The 21,336-nt window shown below is 39.9% G+C and overlaps 2 protein-coding genes across 2 annotated transcripts; both read right to left on the bottom strand.

Annotated features, from left to right (window-relative positions):
• Nucleotides 1–16,387: 16,387 nt before the first annotated feature.
• On the bottom strand, nt 16,388–17,277 carry LOC119556826. Its single transcript, XM_037869282.1, has 2 exons — nt 17,181–17,277; nt 16,388–17,075 (listed from the first exon to the last, which is right to left on the bottom strand). The coding sequence occupies exons 1-2, from the start codon at nt 17,227–17,229 to the stop codon at nt 16,537–16,539; spliced, it is 588 nt and encodes a 195-aa protein (XP_037725210.1). The 5' UTR covers nt 17,230–17,277; the 3' UTR covers nt 16,388–16,536.
• Nucleotides 17,278–18,603: 1,326 nt separating this feature from the next.
• On the bottom strand, nt 18,604–20,482 carry LOC119556753 (cell wall protein DAN4). Its single transcript, XM_037869174.1, has 2 exons — nt 20,326–20,482; nt 18,604–20,267 (listed from the first exon to the last, which is right to left on the bottom strand). The coding sequence occupies exons 1-2, from the start codon at nt 20,375–20,377 to the stop codon at nt 18,946–18,948; spliced, it is 1,374 nt and encodes a 457-aa protein (XP_037725102.1). The 5' UTR covers nt 20,378–20,482; the 3' UTR covers nt 18,604–18,945.
• Nucleotides 20,483–21,336: the final 854 nt, after the last annotated feature.

Raw genomic sequence — 21,336 nt, 5'->3', positions numbered from 1 at the left:
TTATCCGCACTATCTACTTTGACCTTTTTTATGCAACCATGGTCACTTTGAGCCTTTGTAATTTTCGTAATAGCATATGGTCACACATGGTTTTTCACAAAGAATTTGATATTAATTTTCACCAGAATATCTGAGCCACACATCCAAATAAACTTAATGAAATGCAGCAGGACGAAGAATAAGAGCCATGGAAAGAAAATTCAACAATGGTAGAGAATTTTTGTGGGGTGCGGTTTGGGTTAGTTCAAGGTTTCAGGTGAAAGGTGTAAGGTGAAGGCTGACGTATGCCCCACTAAATTGCTCTTCTTTGCTTTCCTGCTATTCACACACTCGTACGGGTTGGAACATAAATTGCGCACAATAAAGCAAAAATTAAAAAGCGTAAACAGAAATTGCTTGCTTCCACTCCCCCTCCCAAAAAAAACCTTCCTTTTCACTTTTCCTTACATTTTCCTGGTGTTTTCATTTTTCCCCTCCGCTTCAAGCTGTCAGAGGCGGGATTCCATTTTGACTGCTCCCCTGTCAGAAGGTGAAAACAATATGAAAGCTTAAAAAAGCATGGTATTTCCTTATGAAAACATTCCTCCCCTCGGGCAGAGCAAAGTTTTCATTACTTGTATGTCCTAAATAATGCCTTAATTGCATTATAATCAAATGCTTTGACTTCTAATCTAAATTTATTTGATTTGTCTTTAATAAAATTCAACAAAAATATACATATATAAACCCAAAACATACGTTCAATAAATATTAAATTAATTGTATTTCAGGAAAAACAAGAGTAGTAAAATGCAAAGAACTCCTGACTTCTGAACTTTTTGAATATTAAAGTGCTGCTGCCTTTTGAAAGGGAAAAAGCGGAAAAAATGGAAAAGTCAGAAAAGGAAATGCTGGGGATGAGGTCGTTTATTGGGGGGCGGTATACAATGGGCCGAAGAGGAGAGCAGGAAGATACGGATAGACGCACACCTTTATTATTATTTTTACACTTAACTTCCGGTTTACGCCTATTACGCCACCCGTCGCCCCCGCCCAACAAAGGCAACCACCCTCTGGATTAAATTACAAAATACAACCCCTGCTCTTCCGAAGCTCCTTTCTCATCCTGAATGAAGTTATTGTCCCCTGACATTGTGTTGTTACTTTTCTTTCCTTTTTTTTTTTTTTGCAGGACCGGCAGATCCTTTGTGCCACGCATTTTCACGTGTTCGTTCCGCATAGTTCCGTTTGATACGCCACAAAGGTGTCGCCGTGTCTGTGTGAGTTCCCCGGCGGAATCCGACTTGGGAGAGGATGTCCTTCGGTGGCAGAATGTAAGCGGAAGCCGCCGATTACGCACAAGGATGCAGCAGCAGCGGGCCATCCGCAAACCTGGATTTCAGGGACCCCGATATAAGCAGGTGAGGAAAGAGGTCCAGAAAGATATTATTTTTAGTCAAATAAACTCTGTTTGAATATCGAAAATTAACTTTAATCAGTGAAAACATAAATCTTCCCCAGAAGTATTAAATATTATAAATATTATTTAAGTTACGAATATATTTTTTAGTTTACTATTCTGATTAGTAAGATTATTTTACTCTGATCCTTTCTTAAATATTACAACTGGTCTTACTCCAATACTTGATTGATTTGGGAATAAAACATTCGCAATAACTTTTTTGACTGCATAATTTTATCTATTTCTTCATAGCCGATTTGCTACCTTTTTAACATCTAAAACAAAAAGCCATATCGAATTATAACCAGTCTTCCGTCGAGGACAAGCTACAGCTCTGGAAATGGGATACATCCGATACAAAGTCAAGGCCTTTCACGGCGCTTAACTAAGCGTCAGGTTCGCTTTTGATTTTCCTTTTTTTTTTTTTGGGGCATCCGGTGTTTTTAGACTAGACGATGTGGGTTGGGTTTTTGGGGGTTGGGCTGGGGGGTGTTGGGCGGTATTGCAGGAGATATGTGGAAGAGAAGCGGCTGTCAGCTTTGATTGATGCGCTGGAAACTTCGCGTGAAATTGCACACCGAAAACACCAAAAACCAGAAACGGCAGCGGTGGTAGATACAAAAAAAAAAAAACAGGAAAGTAGTGCGGCAAAAACAAAGCGGAAGGAAGCACTCAGAGCACGCAACATACACCCGAAAAATACATTTAATTTAATTTTACAAAACATATAACAATCTTATATGTATACATTTTTCTAAAAATATTCTAAATAAATTTAAAGAAATATTTTAATCATACGAAATATATGGTTATAAAGGTATTTTCTCACTTGATATTAAGTCTACATCATTTGTATATAAAGCCCATTAATTTTCAAGTTTTTTTGAATATACCATTAAAAACAAGAGAAAACAAATTTGAAAATCTTTTTCCCGCCTATTTCTATAAAAGGTACCTTGAAAAAAGTCCATTATTTATATATTTCTTTAAATTTAAACAAATAGTTTCCAGTGCATCATGTACACACACACTTGTCCCATATATGTATATATATATTCCGTCCTGAATGTGAGCGTTTGTGTGCTAGGCACTGTATTTGTGTAGGGCGGCATGCTTGGCTGGGCACCTGGATATCTGGATATCTGGATATCAGGGATATCTGGGATATCAGGGGGGCTGAAATGCGGCGCTCGGTCCTCGAGTGACGCGCTTTAAAATGGGGAAATTAAAATTCCAATAATAGCAACGCTCCTAACGGAGCCCCAGGTGCTTAGTGCCACCTTTTTCCACCTACCCCCAACATTTTCGCACCATCCATATCTCTTTCGCGGCAAAAGAGCCTCAAAGTCTGGGCCCCGTTTGCCTATCTGTGGCTCTGTGTATGCGATAAAAATAAATTAAGCCACAAATTGCAATTTAATTTAAGGTTTTCCTTAGCCTCAATCCACCCACAAAAGCGGAAAGAGAAGTTGCGACACTTTTTCGTGGCATATTAAAATAACTTGCCACATATTTCGGTGTCGCCACGTTCGCTGCGGTGGGTGGTGGGCTGTAGGGGGCGGGGGGCGTGGCGGTTGGGCTCGCAAAATTTATGGCATTGCAATTGCAAATATAATTAAAATTTTCCAACTCTCTCTCTCGGTTTTTGCCTTCGTTTCACTCGCACATCGGTTACTTGTGTTTGCTTTTTGGAAATTATTTTTAGCGCCTGTCATCTTTGGGTTTAGCTAATTGAAGCTTAGCGGCGACTTAACAATTTAATTGGAATTGGCATGGCCAGAGGAATGGAAATAAGTGGTCGATATATATATATATATATATATAGAACCCCCTGCGAAGTTTTAAGTTACCGATTTAAATCAATATGTCATGGGAATGAAAGTTAAGAAAAGTTAACGAAAGATATGAAACGAAGGGAATCGAATTAGTAATATTAAAATTGTTAAAAGTGATATCACAATAATAATAGCGAATGGAGGGTGGATTTATAAATCTAAAGATAGTTAATAGGGCACCCATTAAGAAATAATAGTTTTGTTTAATATGAGAAGTTTTATAAAAAAATAAGCTGGCTTATAAATTAATTTCCTTTGAGTGGGTTTTCCTCTGAAAATTAAGAACAAACTGCTCCTACGTGACTAGAGATCGCTTCGGGCCCCGTGAATAGTTGATATAATTTACTTAGAGACCCGTTCTCATTTTACGGCCACGTGTTGCTGCACGTTGCATCACTTTTATGTGCGGCTCCCGTAACTTTTAGCCCCCAATAAAGCCGCCGGGTAACAAAAAAAAGGAGGAAAAAGGCAGGAAAAAGTCACCCCTCATGGCTTTTGTCTGAGACAAGCTTTTATAGTTGATTAAGGCATATCAAATGTCAAATGTCACTAAAGTCGACGGCAATGTCTGCTGTAAAAACTAAACAAAACCCATTGTGGGCGAGGGGCGGTGGAAATTTAGCTTTATGGTGCGGTTCAGGTATATCCATATCCCCTCAGCCGTCCTATCTGAATTCGGTTTGGCAATAAAAGAAAAACAAGCGGAAAAATAAAGGAAATGAGGAGTATGCGAGCATGCAGCTTATGTGGCGGATATCGCTTTGTTAGCAAAACCCCGCCATTTTCCCTAGCAGTTCGGAGAACTCTACTTTCTGTCTGTTTGTCTGACTGTCTGGCAGCTCAATTGCCAACCAGCTCCAAACAAACTCCTTGGCCCCTCAAACCGGAAGCGGAAATTGAAGCATAAAATTGCCAAGTTTGCCGCAACACCGAAACATCGAAACTCCCAAATGTCGGAGTAATGGCGGAAACGCGAAAATGTTGTCGATTATCTTTGGAGATGGATCTGGAACTCAGTTGGAGTTCAGTACAAATAAATTATGAAATAAATGCTAAGTGAAGCCAAGACCCTATTATTTTGAGCTATAACGATATTATCGCTTTTGTATTCCCCATTTTTGAGTTAACTTGACAGTTTTCTTTACTATGTATTGTTTTGCTAATAATTATAAAATATTTAAATAAAGGTATATTATTATTTGTGTTATGGGATTACAACTCCACTTAATAGCCATACAAACAGATAGCAGTCCAGCCAATTTGTCAGAACAGAACAATCTGTCAGGTAAATTATCCGTTCCATTTGCCGCACCACCTCGATTCCGTTCACCTGAGGGCCTTGAATGTGCGTTGGGGTAATGTTAATGTCTCGGATCCCAGTCATAGATCCACAACCCCTTATAAGCCCCCAATCTCTCGTAAACATTTTGGTGGTGACTTCTACAAACGATAATTAATGAAATCTGACATCAACTGGGGTATTGGTTGGCTCCCCGACTGACCGAAATGGGAAATTGGTGAGGTGGCCACGATGGACGAGGGTGAATACGCAGAGAGAAAATAGTTTAAGAATGTTACATATATTAATTATATCTTTCTCATGCAAATGTTACATAAAATGCTAAAGAAAATAAGTTTTAAATCACATTATTATCAAAAGTTCGCAATTAGTGTGGATACATTTGAGAAAAAACACAGAGTGTGACCATGCTAGGAAAATTATGTCGTTTAAAAATAGGTCAAGTGACCTGATCTGTATGATATATTTCTAGGTTATGAATATTCTGTTTTTCCCTGTGTAGACATGGACTCCGAGATCTGGGGAGGGGATTCCTGAACGGTCGGGTTGGGGGGCCTGTTCGAGTGTATCGATGAGTGAGACAGCGCCGTTGAATGCCCTTAATGAGAAATCGTTTTAATTGAGTTTGCATGTTTATGGCTGCCTTTTCACTTGAGCATCGCCTGCACTTTTTGCGTGGCTGAGTGTGTGGCTACCCCGTCCATCCAGCAATCACTTTAAAAGCCAAACCTTTGAGAGGGTTTTTCTGGGGCATGGGTTTCGGGCGTTCGGTTTGGTATTGGGGCTGGGGGATTGGGGATTGGGTATTGTGTTGGGGACTTTTGGGGCCCCACGCCCGACGAGGTCAGCCACATATTGTCATGTACAATGGCATCGTTTGTGGGCTGGAACGGAACAGAAGATGTAACCACATGCTGCTGCTCCTGATGAGGGTCAATTGTCCATTAGTGTGTGTGTTTATATCCTTGCCGGTGGGCGGGGCATCTTCGGGGGGGCAACATGTGCGGCTGGCACAACTTTTGACATCCGCCGCCACCACCGCCGAAGATCCACTTTTGGGGTGGCTGCCTGCTGCCGCTTCTGCTGCATCTGTGGCATAATTATTTGTTGATTATGTAAATTCGGGACTCCATTGATAGTTGCTTATCCCAGATACTGGAATGCGCCTTCGAATGGGAGGACACAGACAAAGGCGTGATCCCAGAATGCCCAAGTGACTTGCCAAATCCCGAAGTCAGCCAACGCGCTTTGTTTCGTGGCACACGATATGTTTTCGAGTTAAACGGCGGTCTGGTATTCTGAGGGATTTATTCGGAATTTATCTATACTTTCTATGTAGTAGTTGTATATCTGAAAAAATATTATATACGAAGACATAAAAAATATCTTATATTAATAAATAACAACGTTTTATACAGCCCATTAAATAAATATTAATAATGCTGATTAATACGAATATATTTAATTAAAGCATATTTATAATTAGGGCAATAGCTTAAGTACTTACTAGCAGTAGGAAAATATCTACATTAATTATATTAATTAATATTGATTTTTCGATGTACTCTGTTTATTTTTATGTTTAAGAAAAATCTCAAAATCGTATTATACAGAAAATAAAATTAATAACTATAATATTAATTATTTTGTAATTATGTTGCAGAAATCAATATTATAGTTATATAATATTAAGTATACGTATCTTGATTATGATTTTTTAAAGCATACTTTTGGGGACTTTTTCTCCAAGGAATTGAATTATCTCCCAGATAGAGTATCTCTAACTGGAACGCCTGCATATAAATGCAGCTAAGCGGAGACTTTTGGTGTCAGCATTTATATTTATCCCTGGGGGAAAAGGGGAAAGGGCGTTGCAAGGGGGCTAAGAGCGGCTGTTTGTGCAACAAAGCAAATTGCTGTAATCCATTTTCCGGGCGCATCAGCTGCTGTTTCCACTACTGTTGCTGCCGTCGCTTTTCCTTTTCGCCCGCCGCTGGCCATCAAATGAAATGGATTTTTATTAGATTTTGCTTGTAAAGAAGATTTAAATTTATTTCGTTTTTGTTGGCCCCGCTTGTTTATTCCCGGAAAAAACAGTTGTTCCTCGCCTTTCTCCTACTTGTTGTTCTTATTTATTTGTTTCTTATTTCGTGCTTTCCGTATTTGGTATCTTTCGCTCAGTTTGTTTACTCCTTTCACTGCTTTTTTGCGAAAGATTAATGACGGTCGCCTTTTGGGAAGAAAGTTGAGCGGATGGCAAAATCAAGGGTTTAACTATTTCTTCGTCGTAAAGCTAAAGTTTTCTTTTAGTTTTTAGTTCGGTTTTTTGTTGACTTTCTGCATACTTATAATTTTGTATGTGATATCTTTCTTTCCATACTCGTAGTTTCCAATAGGTTTTTATTACATTTTATATTTTTTGTATTTAAAATAAAGTTTAAAATGTTTGGATTTAATATTTCTATCTTTCTATCCATTTCGTTATTTCCTAGCCATACACTTTATTTAATTATATTACCCCACTGCCAATTGATTTATGGCAGACCCTGCTTATAATTCCCAACCCGTTCTACTCAGACTGCATTCAAAATTCGCTGTGGGCTATACTAATCCCAAAACGTCATGGATTGGCCGAGGCAGACGACACTCGACGACTGCAATTACAACATGTTAAGCATGGATTTCAATCGGTCCAGCCCCCCGATACTCTGTGATGTTCTGATATTCGGGTTCGGGCCATGTCAGCACAAACAAAATGGGGCGATTTGGGGTGAAACTGGCGCCCTGTCAGGACTATAAAATGTGCAACTAATACGATTACCAGACGAGACGGGACGAGTGGATGGAGTCTGGGCGGCCGAGTCCGTGAGTTGCAGCTTTAATGTGGCAGCCTGCTGGTGGCAAGTGGCAGAAAGCGGGGATCAGATCCCTGGGTGCCAACAGTGCCAAGGGGTGGGCTGGCTTAGTCAAATATATTTTAAATTATGATAAATTGACTTTCGGCTAAGGAAGTTGACTTGGCAACATCAATGCTGGCGCAACTTTCAGCACAAAGTTCAAGAGTACACGGTGGAAAATGGGTATATTGCCTGGGAATTTTGAAAACAAAATTGGAATGGCACTAAAGACGAAATCAATAAGATAAAGCTTACTTAGAAGTCGGTTCTTCAAAATAAAGCCAACAACATCTGCTTTGCTTATATGCTTATCAAATATAATATTATGTATTATAATAATATAATGTTCTATTGTTTCTATTTCTAAAATGTAAGTTTATACATATTATTTAAAAAATACATTAAAATGTGACTTGTTTTAATACAGGGTATGTAATATTAACAACTATAGCTAAGTAGAAGAAAGAAACATTTCTTACATTGTATTTTATATTTTCAAATCCAATTTATTCGAAATATTAAAAAAATATATTACGAATCTCTTTTTAATAATGGCGTTTCAATGAAGATGACTTTTACTAACTAAATATAACTAAATATAGCTAATCAAGTTGGTTTCCAATTTCTGAAATTCTTTTTTCTACACGTTTTTTCTCTCTGTGTAGCTTGCAGTCAGTATGTGTGTGGGTGGCTCTGCTTGTTTGTCGTTTGCTTGCCGGCCTGCTCTTCAGCCTTCTTGTCATCTTATTATGCAGAGTCTGGCAAAGCGTGACAATGAGACAATGTCGTCAGCATCCACCCCACATCCGCATCCGCATTCACGTCCACATCCGCATCCACATCCACATCCGCATCCGCAAGTGCATTAACCGGAGCCTCAAGACAGCGCGTGCTAGTGGAATTTATTGCGCCACACTCTCCCCAACAAAACTCCTCTTCAGCTGGATTCTCTGTCCGAGAGCAATTTGCAGTTTTACGCTTACTTAAATTGTGTCTAAAATGACAAGGGGTTGCTACCGCCGAGCTTCCAAAATAAAAAAAATATAATATAAAAGGGGTAACAACAGAGCAATACGAAACCCAGAACTCGGAACCCAGAAACCCATTCCCCTGGAGGCGTACAATTTTTATTGTTATGTGTTTTCATTTTTTTGGGAAGCAACACCCGACTTTTGTTGTTACCATTTTAAGCGTTATGTTTATGTCGGCTTGCTGTGCCCCACAATCGATATTAATATTCGGGGGGCATAGAAATTGAAAATTATGACGGTGCTGAGTGGATTTGTTGCGTGGTTTCTGCGAGTTGCTATTTACCCGAATAACTCCACCAAATTGTCCGATAAATCATGCTTCCCTCGCTCTGCATTTTGGCTTTTAGTTGACTGATAAAATGTTTTGAGGGGGAAAAGTGGAGAGACCACTCTTAGAGAATTATTTATCAATTTGAATAGATATATCCTTCAAGTAATTAAAAATTTTGGGATATACCAGTATACCACAAAATAAACCGAACAACCCTATAATAACTCTTACATCTTTAAGATTGACAAAATATTTTTGTAATCGATCGACTTTAAGCTGCGTGTTGATTTCCAATAAGGATTATATTATACGCAAGTGTCCCAGATTTTTTTTGGAACTCACCCGCTGGCAATAAAACATAATTCGCTTAAAGCCTCAATATTAAGAGGTTTGCGGGTTTCTAAAGTGGTTTCTTTTTTGGATCCGATAAGGAATGCGTTTTGCCCCCGTCAGTCGATTGACATGATTTGCATTTGAAAATCTTGTGGAAATTAAAAAGGGAAAACAAAAAGGGAGACGACCACAGCTATCGGTTGTTCGGATCTCATGTAAGCCGACATATAGGGTATATGTATATGGTATGTGTATGTACTATATATATGTCCATCCCCAATGCGAAGTGAAATACCACCCCCGAATGCAGTGTCCCCCCGTTGGATTGTTGTGTTATTCGAGACAAAGTCTGCGGCCTGTTACGTAATGTGATAAGAATGCGGACCAGATAGTAATCATCCCCATGGAGTCCCCTTCCCGGAATATATGTAAGTATGGATATATGGGGCTGATTTTACTTTCAACTCGATTTGCATAATTTTATTTGTTTTCATTTGCTGCTCAAACAGACTCTTTTCGCTTCCTTTCTGTTGCCTTTGCGAATTTCAATTGAATTTTGACATTAGTGTCGAGTGCCCTTAGTGAAAATTCGTCACGCTGGCTAAGGGAATGGAAATCTATATGGGCGAAAGAGAATCTAACAAATGGCCGAGATTTGCTACTTTATGGGTGGTTTTCTCTTTTTTTCGGGGGGTTTTACGGTCTTACCTGACCAGCCAGCCATGACAGGTTGGATTTTTGTGGGTAGCGCCGGAAGAATGACTCACTTCATGCGTAAATTCGAGTGGACATTTGAAGAGTTTCCTTTTGTTGGCCACCTGCCAAATCCGCCTGCTAATTGCCTCAACTTTTGTCCAGAAAAAACACTGGCGTTCAGTTTTTTCGGGGCGGGTGTGAGTACGGATGATGATGATGATGATGATGATGATGGTAGGTAGTACGGCATAGGATACCAGGATATCGGGGAATTGTGTGTGACACGAAATGCGCAACATTGAAGCATCCGCCAAAGGAATTTCCTGCTGACATTTTTTAATTTTACACTTGACTGACTGAATGGCGCGGGGGATACGGAATCGTGGACCGTTGGACCCAGGGATATACATACATAGCCCTCCCCCCGGGATTAAATCAGATTATATGTGGGTGGCGGCGGAATATCAGCTCAAATATAAATATTTTTCTCATATTTGTACGGCTAAAAAATACAGAATTGCATACAAAATCCATTTTCCATCAATGGTTATTGGCCCAGGCGATAGTGGCTGAAAGTGGAATCAAAGAGTTTTCCGAAAGGGATTTCGCCCATCAATCGAAAATAATGTATCATTATTCAGCCAGCTGAGGCTTGAATTTGTGGCAGCAATTAAGAATCGATAGGCAAAGATATTGCTTTAAAATTATAAAATTATGGTTTTTAATTATTTAAAATTTTTTGTTTATAAAGCTTTTGAAGAGATGTTCCATAAACTAATACAAACCGATTGAAATTGTTCTATGACACGAACTTTTTAATTTAGGCCATCTCATTCTTTTTGATAATCCCCAGTAATTCCACTACAATCGCTTTCATTTCACTGATTACAACAGAGGCTATAGTACATTCCAACGACTTTCGACTTTGTTATGGAAAACAGATTCTGCTCTTGAGATGACCCCTCATTGTGAAGGGTCCCAAGTCTGAAATCTATGCAAATTGCGCTTCCTTTCGCTCTCATTTCGATAATTATGCAGTGATCTGAGCCAAAATCCCTTTCGCTTTCCCTTTCCCCGCCTGTTGCTAACGGTGGGTATATATATATATTTGCACAGGGTGCCCGGAAAATCCAGTGAAAATCACCACCCACCGCCCACCGAAGTTGCCTGCTCCATCAGCATGTTTCGGAGTCGGTCTCGTGCACTCATTGAATGTTATGAAGTCATTTGCATATTTGTTGTTTATGTTGAAAACAAGATTTCGTTATTAACTTTGCTTAATTTGTTTGCCAACGAAAATGGAAATGGAAGGCGGGCGGGGAAACTCAGGGAAACTCGGGGAAAAGTGCGGAAAGCGAAAGCGAATTGAGCCATCGAGGCGAGAGCCTGGAGAAGCCGAAAAAATTCTGTTGACCAAAGCGGTTTCTTTGGCTCAATGGATTCCGGATTTGTTTGCCCCGTTCCCCTACACTGATATTAATTTAGGTAACTTAAGATCTTGGAATGGTAAAATAGGCTAAAGTGAAAACAAAAAACATTTTTAGGAATTTTAAAATGGTCAGTTCTTTTTTTTTGCCATTTTTTGTGCTGCTTTAATACGAGATTTTAATTGAAAGTCCCACAGATTATTATAAATTTCATGAAATTTGATAAAAATTTATTAATGTAGTATTTGTAAAATATAACTTGTTATATACTTGTTTTGAAATCACAACATTATTTATTTATAAGCTTTGTTCCAAGACAGTTAATATTGTTTTTTGTTTTAAGCTGATCACTATTCCTTCACATTTCTTCTGTGTGTATTCAAGGGTCCTTATTAATTGCAATTTGGATTGTGCATCCCTTAACCCTCTATACATTTCCAACCACAACCCCAACCCTTGTAAACCCAGAACCCCCAGCGAACCCCCAAACAAATCGCAATTCTGAAAACTCCTCGAGAAACAACGAGGCAACAAAGAGCCAAAAAGGAAGCCATAAATAATGCCAAGTACTGTCTGCTCTCTCCGAATTGTCCGTCTGAAATCCAAAGTCCGGACTTTGGACGGGAAATTTGTGTTCCATTTAATTGCTAGCGGAATGGGAATGGGTTCCAGAGAGGATGGGGATGATAAGATTGCGCCGAGATGGTATGAAATGCTTAAGTGGAAATTTTAGTTTGCATAAATTATGCGGCAAACGTGCAGACTGACCCCAAACGAAGATGTTTTGTTGCTGGTGGAAGACGAGCTTTTATATTTATTTATATATTTTGCCATTGTTGACATGAAGACCATTTTTCTATTTAGATTTTCTTGCTGTGCTTGCCATTAATTAAATAGCTGAATTTAAGACTTGAGCTTAGTTCTTTTTCTTTTCCATTTTCTTGACTTCTAGTTAGAAATCAACTCTAAATTTCCACCAATTTTACAGGTGTCTATGGGAAAATATCTTGAGGGGTAGAAGCATATGGCTTTTTCGACTGTCTACTTTTGCCCAAAACATCCGCAGCCCCCACTTTTTTCGTCTGTCTGTCTGTCTGTGGACTGTCTCGCCGCCTGTCTGTTCCCATTTGCCCCTTGAGTTGGGTCGAAAGCATCCTATCTCGCCCACAACTTTCCCTTTTTGCTCCCCACACTTGGCACATCCGCTTACATCCGCTTACACATCCGCACACATATCCGCATACATCGGATGCTGCTTTGTTTGGCCAACTAAATGGCGTTTCCGCGGCCATTTGATCTCCATCTGCCTCAATCCGCGCTTGATGTGATTGGATTAGAAGCGTTACGGAAATGCAGGAAAGTGCGCCAGCACCATCATCATCATCATCATCGTCGTTATAACTATCATCTTCATAAACTGGAAACCAATTTCCGTTCATCCGAGGCAATAAAACTTTGCCTTTTCAGCTGCAGGCCTCTCAACTCTCAACTCTCAACTCGCCACGTCAATTTCGACTCCGCAGCAAATAGAAAAAGTGAAGCAAAAAGGCCTGAAATAATAGCCGCAAAGTATGCATTGGCAAAAACCCTAGTCCGGCAACCCTGAAAACTTTTCCAAAACCATTGCCGTCTTGACCAGAGCAAAAAGTTGATATCATTTTGCTCTTGCACTTGGAATCGTAGCACCGAATGGAAGTAAAAACTTGCAGCATATATTGCGGCTTGCCAAAGGCAACAAAAAAGGAAAGCAAAAAGAAAGGCATCAACAACTGCGGCAACAGAAGAAAATCGAAAAGAAAACTACAGTTGGCCGTTGATAAGCAGGATTTTATGGTATTCTATATGAAAATATAGCCCACTATATATATTTTTTATTTTAAGATTCTAAAATATATATAAATAATAAAATTATAGACCTTTATAAAGCATCTTAAAATATCTTTTTCGATACTAAAAGATTTTGAAACCATTGCTATGTACATTGTGTAATTAAATAAAATGATATAAAAGAGAGCTGCAAGTACTACAACATGATATTTTACATTTTCTAATGTGCCAAAAACATATTCAAGTCTAGGAACTTCCACTGTAAGACTTGGGGAAAAACTTTGCGGACTGGGACAAAAGTAAAAACGAAGCCTCCGTTGCTCTGACAGTCCACTGTCAAAACTTTTTTGATTATCTTAATTGCGATTACGGGACGCCCCTGCCCCTTTCACCCCCCCCCCCCCCCCCCCCTCCGTAAAATGGGTGGAAAAAACCCCCAAAAAAGCCACCCGATGCGTGCATAACCCCAAAAAGTAGACAGACAGACAAATGGTTGGGCAAATACAATATATATATACAATCGGGCGGGGAGTTGGGTTCTCGGGGTCGATTTTGGGGGCAAGTGTCTGCTTCTTCTGCTTCTTCCGCTTCATCCGCAGAGCTGAAATTAACAAGATAGACCCCCTCGCCGCTGAACTGTAACTGTGGCAGGCAATGAAAGAAATTGGGCTATCAAAGGGGGGTGGGCCTGGGGGAGGGGTCGCAATCCACGACCAAAAAGAAAACTTTTCGAGCAAAGGATAAACAAAGTTTGGTCTTCTTTTTGTCGACTGCAATTACAAGAACTGACCGCCGAAGTCCAGACCTCGGGAGAAGTCAGTTCCCAGAGGAGTGCCAGTGCCACCCGATAATCGCAATTCGAAAATAATAATAATAGTTCTCCCCCCGCCCTTCGTCCCATTCCACATTCAATGATTATCTATGGGACAGGGAAACTCTCCGAAGACAAGACCCCAATAAATCGAGTAAATCGATAGATCCAATGTTTTGCCATCGAAGTCAAAGTCGATTCAATAATCGCAATTCGAAAAAGAGATGTTATAGTAAATGGATAATATAATAGTTTTAAAATTATTAAGTAATCTAGGTGAAGCATCAGAAAAATATTATTACAAAATCGATATAACATTTGTTTTGTAAAATTTATAATTCTTAATGGGAGCTTTTATGAATATTTTCTTTGAAAGTTGGTTAGGATGTCCTTAATGGGAATGCCAAGAATCTTTTAAGAATGATTTTCACACTTTCACACCGAAATTTTGAAGAATACCTCATTAATATGGTAATATTCTTGCTAATATTTAGTTATACGAACTTTAAATGCCCTTTCTTGATAAAACTCATTGGAGACCATCCCCAAAAATATGCAGAGGGTGTTCAGCGAATCGATTGACCGATAGCCCAGGCTATCGAAGTGAAAGCGAGTGGCGCCGGAAAGTACGCAATGGGCACGACTCAATGGGCAAATCAACATTCATGGTACAAAATTTCCGAGGTGAATCAGCCCGTGCAAAAAACGAACACACACACACCACCGCTTCACACAGATACAAACACACTCGCACCATAAAAGGTGAGTGCCTACTAACCATGAAATGCTTTTGGCCCGAAAATGTTTGCTGCCTCAGCATCTGAAGGCGAAAAACAAACAAAAACCCGAATTATTATTATGATTACCATTAGCTGCTGGTAAGGTTTCGCAAATGTTGCAATGGATTCCCCATAACCAAAATTTTACCATTGACAGCCGGAAAAGCATTTCCATGTCAGTGCAGCGAATATTCCGCATATATTCATAGATGGCACAAGAACATTCGCAACTCTGTGGCAGATATGTGCTTTTTCGATTGGGGAAAATTGGCGGAAGAGGGGATCATTTTTAAAGCCTGTATTCAATATATCAGATTTATTTTATTTATCCTTTAAAAGTTCGAAAAATAATCTGATGAATTATTTGTAAAGGCAATAAAATGATTTATTTAATCTAGACAAAGACAAAAAGGGAAATAAACCTCAGCTAACCTTGTAACCTAAGAATAAATAAATAAGATGAATTAAAAGAGAATTCAAACAACTTTAAAATAATAAACCACATTCAATAAATGCAAAAACAATTAACTACGGAAAAAATGAAAACAACAAAGATGCCCGAGCTTGCTAAAATTCAACATGCACATATAACGAAAATGAAAGTGCTCGGTGCAGCAAATTTTCGACTTTTTCCCCTCTTTAGTGCAGCAAAAGCAAAAACTTACGTGTTAACTTGCACAAATGTTTACACAATGGCATGTTTACAATTTCAATCTGTGCATGTGTGCACATATAAAGGTTGAAATTAAAACGTATCAAACAGAATGCTTTGAATCGGAATTGAGTAGAATTAATGGAAATGTTTCATGCGAATAAGTGGATTGGATGGCTATTAATAAAACATGGCAGGTTCAATTAGCACAAAAAAATATATGCTAGTTGAGGCCTTATGGCATTGGTTTGATTGTTAACTAACTAACTGTCATGGTTTGATATATTTAATTATACAATTTTTGTTGGGATGTGGACTCTACAATGTAGACCTTTTTTCTCTAGGTTTTAGGGAATTAATCCAGCTATTTAGTCATAAATTAGGGAAGTGTTATAAGGCCCAGCGCGGAGGAACCCTTGATGATTTATTTACGATTACAGAACAATTGGAAGAATGCAATAACGCCCAGCACAAATACGCCCATTGAAGTAAAGCCCATGTTAATTTTATTTACATATTTTTAAAAACTATTTTTTTAAACATGACTGCTTAATGAATAAAATGAACTGGCGCCCGAGCAGGAACTTGGCTATCCAGGACTGAGTTTTAAAACTTCGTTTTGAACTCTCACCTGTAATGACAGGGTAAACCACTTGGTTTGGGGCCAAAGACACTCGATCCCCATCCGGAATCCTGAATCCCCCTTATGCAAATAATGGGCGCAATGTGTCACTGAGCCACCAGCTGACAGTTTGGATGAAGTGTTGCTGACAGGACGCGGATGCGAACGCGGATGTGGATGCGGAAGCTAGTGTCTGTTTTGGTATGCGGCATGATGGATCAAAACCACATGCACACACCTTACACACCACACCCCACATCTCACACCCAAGTGCAAACATAAAATGTATAAAATATTGGCTGTCTACACGAATCCTAGACAAGAAACCAAACCGAACTGAACTGAAGCGGGGAATTCAATTTATATGCAAATGATATGCGAGGCGGGCTGAAGACTGGCAACAAGCGCCATATCAAAAACCCAACCGGAACCCGAAACCAAACTCCAAAAACCGATGCGAGGGCGTTCGTTCAGCTATGTGAATTTTAATTATATTATTAAAAATGTAATTATGTCAAAATGAGAGAGAGCAAAGAAAATGCAATAAATAAATATCCGTCCATCCATCCATCCGTCCAACCAACCAACCATCCGAGCCAATTAGCCTGGTCCTTTCAGGTAAAGTAGCGTTCACCCTCCGCCGAATCGTCCCTTACATCGTAGATTGTGGGTACCGGATAGCTGGGTCTGTCGTAGCTCTTAGGTGCGTAGCTCTTTCGGTAGGGTTTTTGGGTGACTTCCTCGGACTCCGACGACTCGTACTCCACCGCTTCGGTGACCTCCTCTGAGTAATATTTGGAGGGGGCATAGCCATAGCAGGGCTTCGCTGTGGTCTTCCTGGACTTGCTCTTTTTGCCCGACTTTTTCGCGAGCTTGTCCTCGAAGAAGGCCAGCTCCTTCTCCTTCTTGGCCTCGAAGAAGGCCAACTCCTTCTCCTTCTTCTCGTCCCACCACTGCTTGAACTTCTCCCACTCGTTCTCCTTCTTCTCCAGCTTGGCCTCCTCCTTCTCGGTGAACAAATTGAGGAAATCCAGCTTCTTGAGCAGCTCCTTCTGCTTCTTGCCCTCCAGCCAGTCCAGCATGGCCTCGTCCTTCTCCAGTTTCGCCTCCAGCTTGGGCAGTTTCAACAACCATCCATGGGCCATCTGCAGAGCTGTGGGTTTAGATTTTTTTTTAGTTTTTTACATGCCCCAAAATATGACAGAGCTATGAGCCATTGTTCCACTTTTCCACTTTACGGCTCCTTGTTGAAACTCACCCAAACAGGCCATCGCCAGCAGCATTAGTTGTTGTCCGAATCTCAGCATTGTCTTTTGGCTTTCGGTTCTTGGATTGAAGTCCAGAGAGTCGTTTGGTTTCTGTTTGGTCATAAGCAGATGGTCTGGCTACTTATAACCCGAAAATCCGAGCCACTGCATCTGGGAGCACGTGCTGCCTGCCTGGCCCCTGCGATAAGCACGTGCATTTCGGACGAGCAATCTATCAAGCTCGCGGCATATTTGGGCCTTCTGCGATACTGGGTTTCGACTGGGTTCAATGCTCGGTCTGCACTGAAAAAAAACAACTGCCTAGACTAGATTAAAAATAAGAATATAATTTACACAGCCTCTTAACACAGACTAAAAATACATAATTTAATGCTTGAACCAGTTGGGAATTATAAAAAACTTAAGAACAATTTTAATTTATTTATTTAAAATATGTTTATGGCTTATAATGATATTAAAAAAATGAAAAATTAGCTTAAAATATAATTTTTATATCACATAATAATTCATTCTTCAATAAATAATATAAATATGGTTAACTCTCTTTAATTTTCTGCTTAAAGTAGTTGGGAATTATAAAACATGGAAGAAAAAGTTCATTCACATCATTCAGAATGATCATACTAATGATTCAACCCGCAACTATATTGCCCATTTCCAATGCAAACTTTTCGCCCAGTGTAGGTCCCCTGGTCAGCTGTCACTCTGATTAGTCTTGCAGTTATTTAGCAAAGACTTTCGGGGGACTTTGCAATGCTGGCCAAGATTTTAATGCGCTGGCTGGCGACTGGCGAAAAGCAGGCGCTGCTAATTGACTCGACCATTATCTGGGTGGGTGGTGGACCGGCATGTTTTTGCTGATGTGTTGAAAGTGGAAGTTAAATTGTATTTGTTTAGTGCGCCTCATGCACATGGTAACCGGGGAAACCATAGAAACCGTAGTTGGGGAGCCGGAGCCTTTGACTCTGCAATGTGTACAAATATTTGAGCCGGGCAAACAGTTTGCCAAATTAATTGCACACCAACTGTTTATTTGCCTGTTTGTCCGTTTGTGTTTTATGAGTTTCTACCCTGTTTTCTCTTCAGGTTGCGAGTTTCGAAGTTGGGATTTCTGTTACCATTTCGCCTACTCCATTTGCTTCCTCAAAGTTGCCACGTTAATGAGGCTCACCAGATTGGAATGTATTGCCGTTGAGTTGTCAGTATGCCACACAAAAATAATTATCTGCTATGGTTGTGTACAGATTTTCTAGTTGGGAGTAGGTTGCACGAAGCGGATACTCTAGGCAAAAACATAGAGTGGGCACAAAGGTTCGGAAAGGGGAATTGGTAATCTGTACAAAATTGTTACATTTATCTTAACTGAATTTAACCATCAAAATAAAATGTTTTTCAACTATAAGAGATATCGAATAATACAAATTTATACGAGCTTTAATGCAAATTAGTTCTGCTTTGATAGATAAACAACAAAGATATTAAAAACGTAAATTCATTGAATTATCAAATAGCTTTTTGTTCTTAGCATAAGTTATGATATGACAGCTGGAAACACCCATCACCTTTATATGACAGTTCTCTGATATCTTTGGACATATAGTTCTAATATTGACATCGTGACATAATATATGAAGATGGGAATGACAATTTGTGAAGAATACTTTAATATTTTAAAATTAATAACTAATCTAAACTAACGAATATGGGATTCCAGTATTTGGTCTCAGTCTCCTGGAGAATGGTGCAACCGATCGGCTAATTGGGAATCCTGTTATTGTCGATATTTCCGAGATCGAGAGGCAATTGTGGAAATGGTTCCAGTACATTGTTCGAGTTCAGGACAAGATCTTCGTAGTCCTCGCTAAAGTCATCAAAGCCACTTAAAGTCGTTCTGGCGGTTGTTGTTGTTGTGGTGCTGGTGGAGCTGCTAGAGGTCAGTGGTGCCAAGGTCGTGCGGCGACGGGGTCTACTGCCCCGACGACCTTTGCGACCGTTTCGTAGTTTTCGCTGGGGCTTGCCCATCTCATTCGATCGGCCAAAAATATTCGGATAAGGTTCAACGGTGTAAACGGTATAAGCGGGTGGTGTTGAGCTAGTCGATGTTGTTGAAATGGTAGTGCTATCAGCAATTGTTGTTGAAATTGTAGTGCTATCTGCAACTGTGGTGGAAGCTTCTGTGCTGGTTGTTGCTGCTAGAGTGGTTGATGTTGTGGGCTGTGGAGTTGTTGTTGTGGGTTGTGATGTTGTTGTTGTTGCTGTGGGTTGTGTTGTTGCTAAGGGCTGTATTGTTGTTGTTGTGGGCTGAGCTGTTGTTGTTGAACTTTCAGTGGCTGCAGTTGTAGATTGTGGTGTCGTTGTTGAAGGCTGTGTAGTTGTGGAAGTAGATTGTGTTGTTGTTGTTGAAGCTTGAGCTGTTGTTGTTGATGTGGCTGTTGTAGTAGTTTTGTTTGTGGATTGTGGTGTTGTTGTTGAATTTTGTGCGGTTGTTGTTGTGGGTTGTGGAGTAGTTGTTGAAACTTGAGCGGTTGTTGATGTGGATTGTGGTGTTGTTGTTGGTGTGATTATTGTTGTGGATAATGGTGCTGCTGTTGAAGTCTGAGTTGTTGTTGTTGCGGCTTGGGGTGTTGTTGTTAGGGTTTGCAGTGTTGTTGTGGGAGCTTGTGTGGTTGTTGAAGATTGCGTGGTTGTTGTTGTAGGAGTGCTGGTTGTGGTAGTTGGTGTGGTGCTTGTGGTCGACTGTGTGCTTGTTGATGTATCTGTGGTTGTGATAACAGCTGCTTGCGTGGTTGTTGAACTTGTTAATGTGGTGCTTGTTGGTACTGTCGTTGGTGTTGTAGATGTTGCTGATGTTGCAGAAGTTGCAGTTGAAGTAGATGTGGCTTCTGTAGTCGTCGAAGGAGATGCTGTTGTACTAGAGGAATCTGTGGCATTTGATGCCGCCTCAGCAGCTGCAATTATTTCGCTAATATTAATCGAAATGGTCTCGTTCACGCTCGTTCCATTCGGCGACTGAAGCGTGTTGTTCGAACTAGTGATCGAGGCCAGAAATGTGGACTCCTGGCCCACTGTTAGGCCGACTGAAATGAGCGAGAAATTAGCATCCAAGTTGAAGTCATGTGAGCCACCACTAATTACCTAATGTTGTCACCACAACGAAGGCAATTAAATGTTTACGTGACGACAGCATTGTCGACGTGCTGCTTTCCTTTCCGTTTCCTTAATTAGCCCTGAATGGAAGCCTTTAAGTCGTTGGTGTTGCTGCTCTGGCTGGGCGTACTGCTCTATAAATTTGGCTAATTGAACTGATTTTCTGAGTGCTCAGATGGTCCAGCTTTATATCGATGGCCACTGGCACCACGTCCGGAAACGTGTGCTCCGTACGTGCGATTGCCGATTAACTTATCGCGTCTTCAGTCGATTCCAATCTCGATGGCCCAGCTGTTGCCACTCACTCTCACTCTCATTCCCCGGATTTATTTCTTGGCGCCCCTTCGCCATTGAAGTCGTCTTCTGACTCTGATTCTGATTCGGCATCTGAATTCCGTTTCCGGAAGTGGCTTACACTTGTTGAACGCTTTAAAATATGTACTACGAGCAGATGCATAACAACCGGATGCATCTTGCATGCGATTAACAGCCGGGCACGTAATCTTGGACAACTTCGAGAACAGTTGGTCAAAACCCAACAAATAGATAACAGCCTCTGGGGGCAATGCGTTTTAATGCGTTCTTTAATGAATTTAACTCTGATTATTGAAGTATCTTTTTATTAATAAAGGTACTATTATGTTCTTTATTGCGTTCATTAATGGGTTTATTTAGAAGTCAATCAATTCAGATTGAGTATTATAATTATTAGTATTATCATTGAGCTTAAAGATATTGAAATAATTCTAACATATTTTTTAACACGCCTTAAACAGTGTGATCAAAATACCAAATTATAGATAATCAAAGTAATAATCTAATTTAAAAGCACATGAACTAACCAACGGTCTGTTATTAATTAAAATCATAAGTAATTTGGTTATTTAAAATAAATAAATAAGTGGGTTAAGTAAGTGAATTAAAGGGGTCTGATGTAGGAAACCAAAAAGATTTGCCAATTTTGTTTGGCTTTAAATGAAAAAAGTATTTAACCTATAA

This window comes from Drosophila subpulchrella, chromosome X (genome assembly GCF_014743375.2).
Source record: "Drosophila subpulchrella strain 33 F10 #4 breed RU33 chromosome X, RU_Dsub_v1.1 Primary Assembly, whole genome shotgun sequence".
NCBI classification, from domain to species: domain Eukaryota; kingdom Metazoa; phylum Arthropoda; class Insecta; order Diptera; family Drosophilidae; genus Drosophila; species Drosophila subpulchrella.
The sequence above is the reverse complement of the archived record's forward strand: the minus strand, read 5'-3'. Positions and strand labels throughout refer to the sequence as shown.

Coding starts and splice junctions, on each gene's coding strand:
- LOC119556826 (XM_037869282.1), bottom strand. CDS start 17,229: ATGCTGAGATTCGGACAACAACTAATGCTGCTGGCGATGGCCTGTTTG. Junction 17,076..17,180: donor GCTGGCGATGGCCTGTTTGG/GTGAGTTTCAAC, acceptor CTAAACCCACAG/CTCTGCAGATGGCCCATGGA.
- LOC119556753 (XM_037869174.1), bottom strand. CDS start 20,377: ATGCTGTCGTCACGTAAACATTTAATTGCCTTCGTTGTGGTGACAACA. Junction 20,268..20,325: donor CGTTGTGGTGACAACATTAG/GTAATTAGTGGT, acceptor CGCTCATTTCAG/TCGGCCTAACAGTGGGCCAG.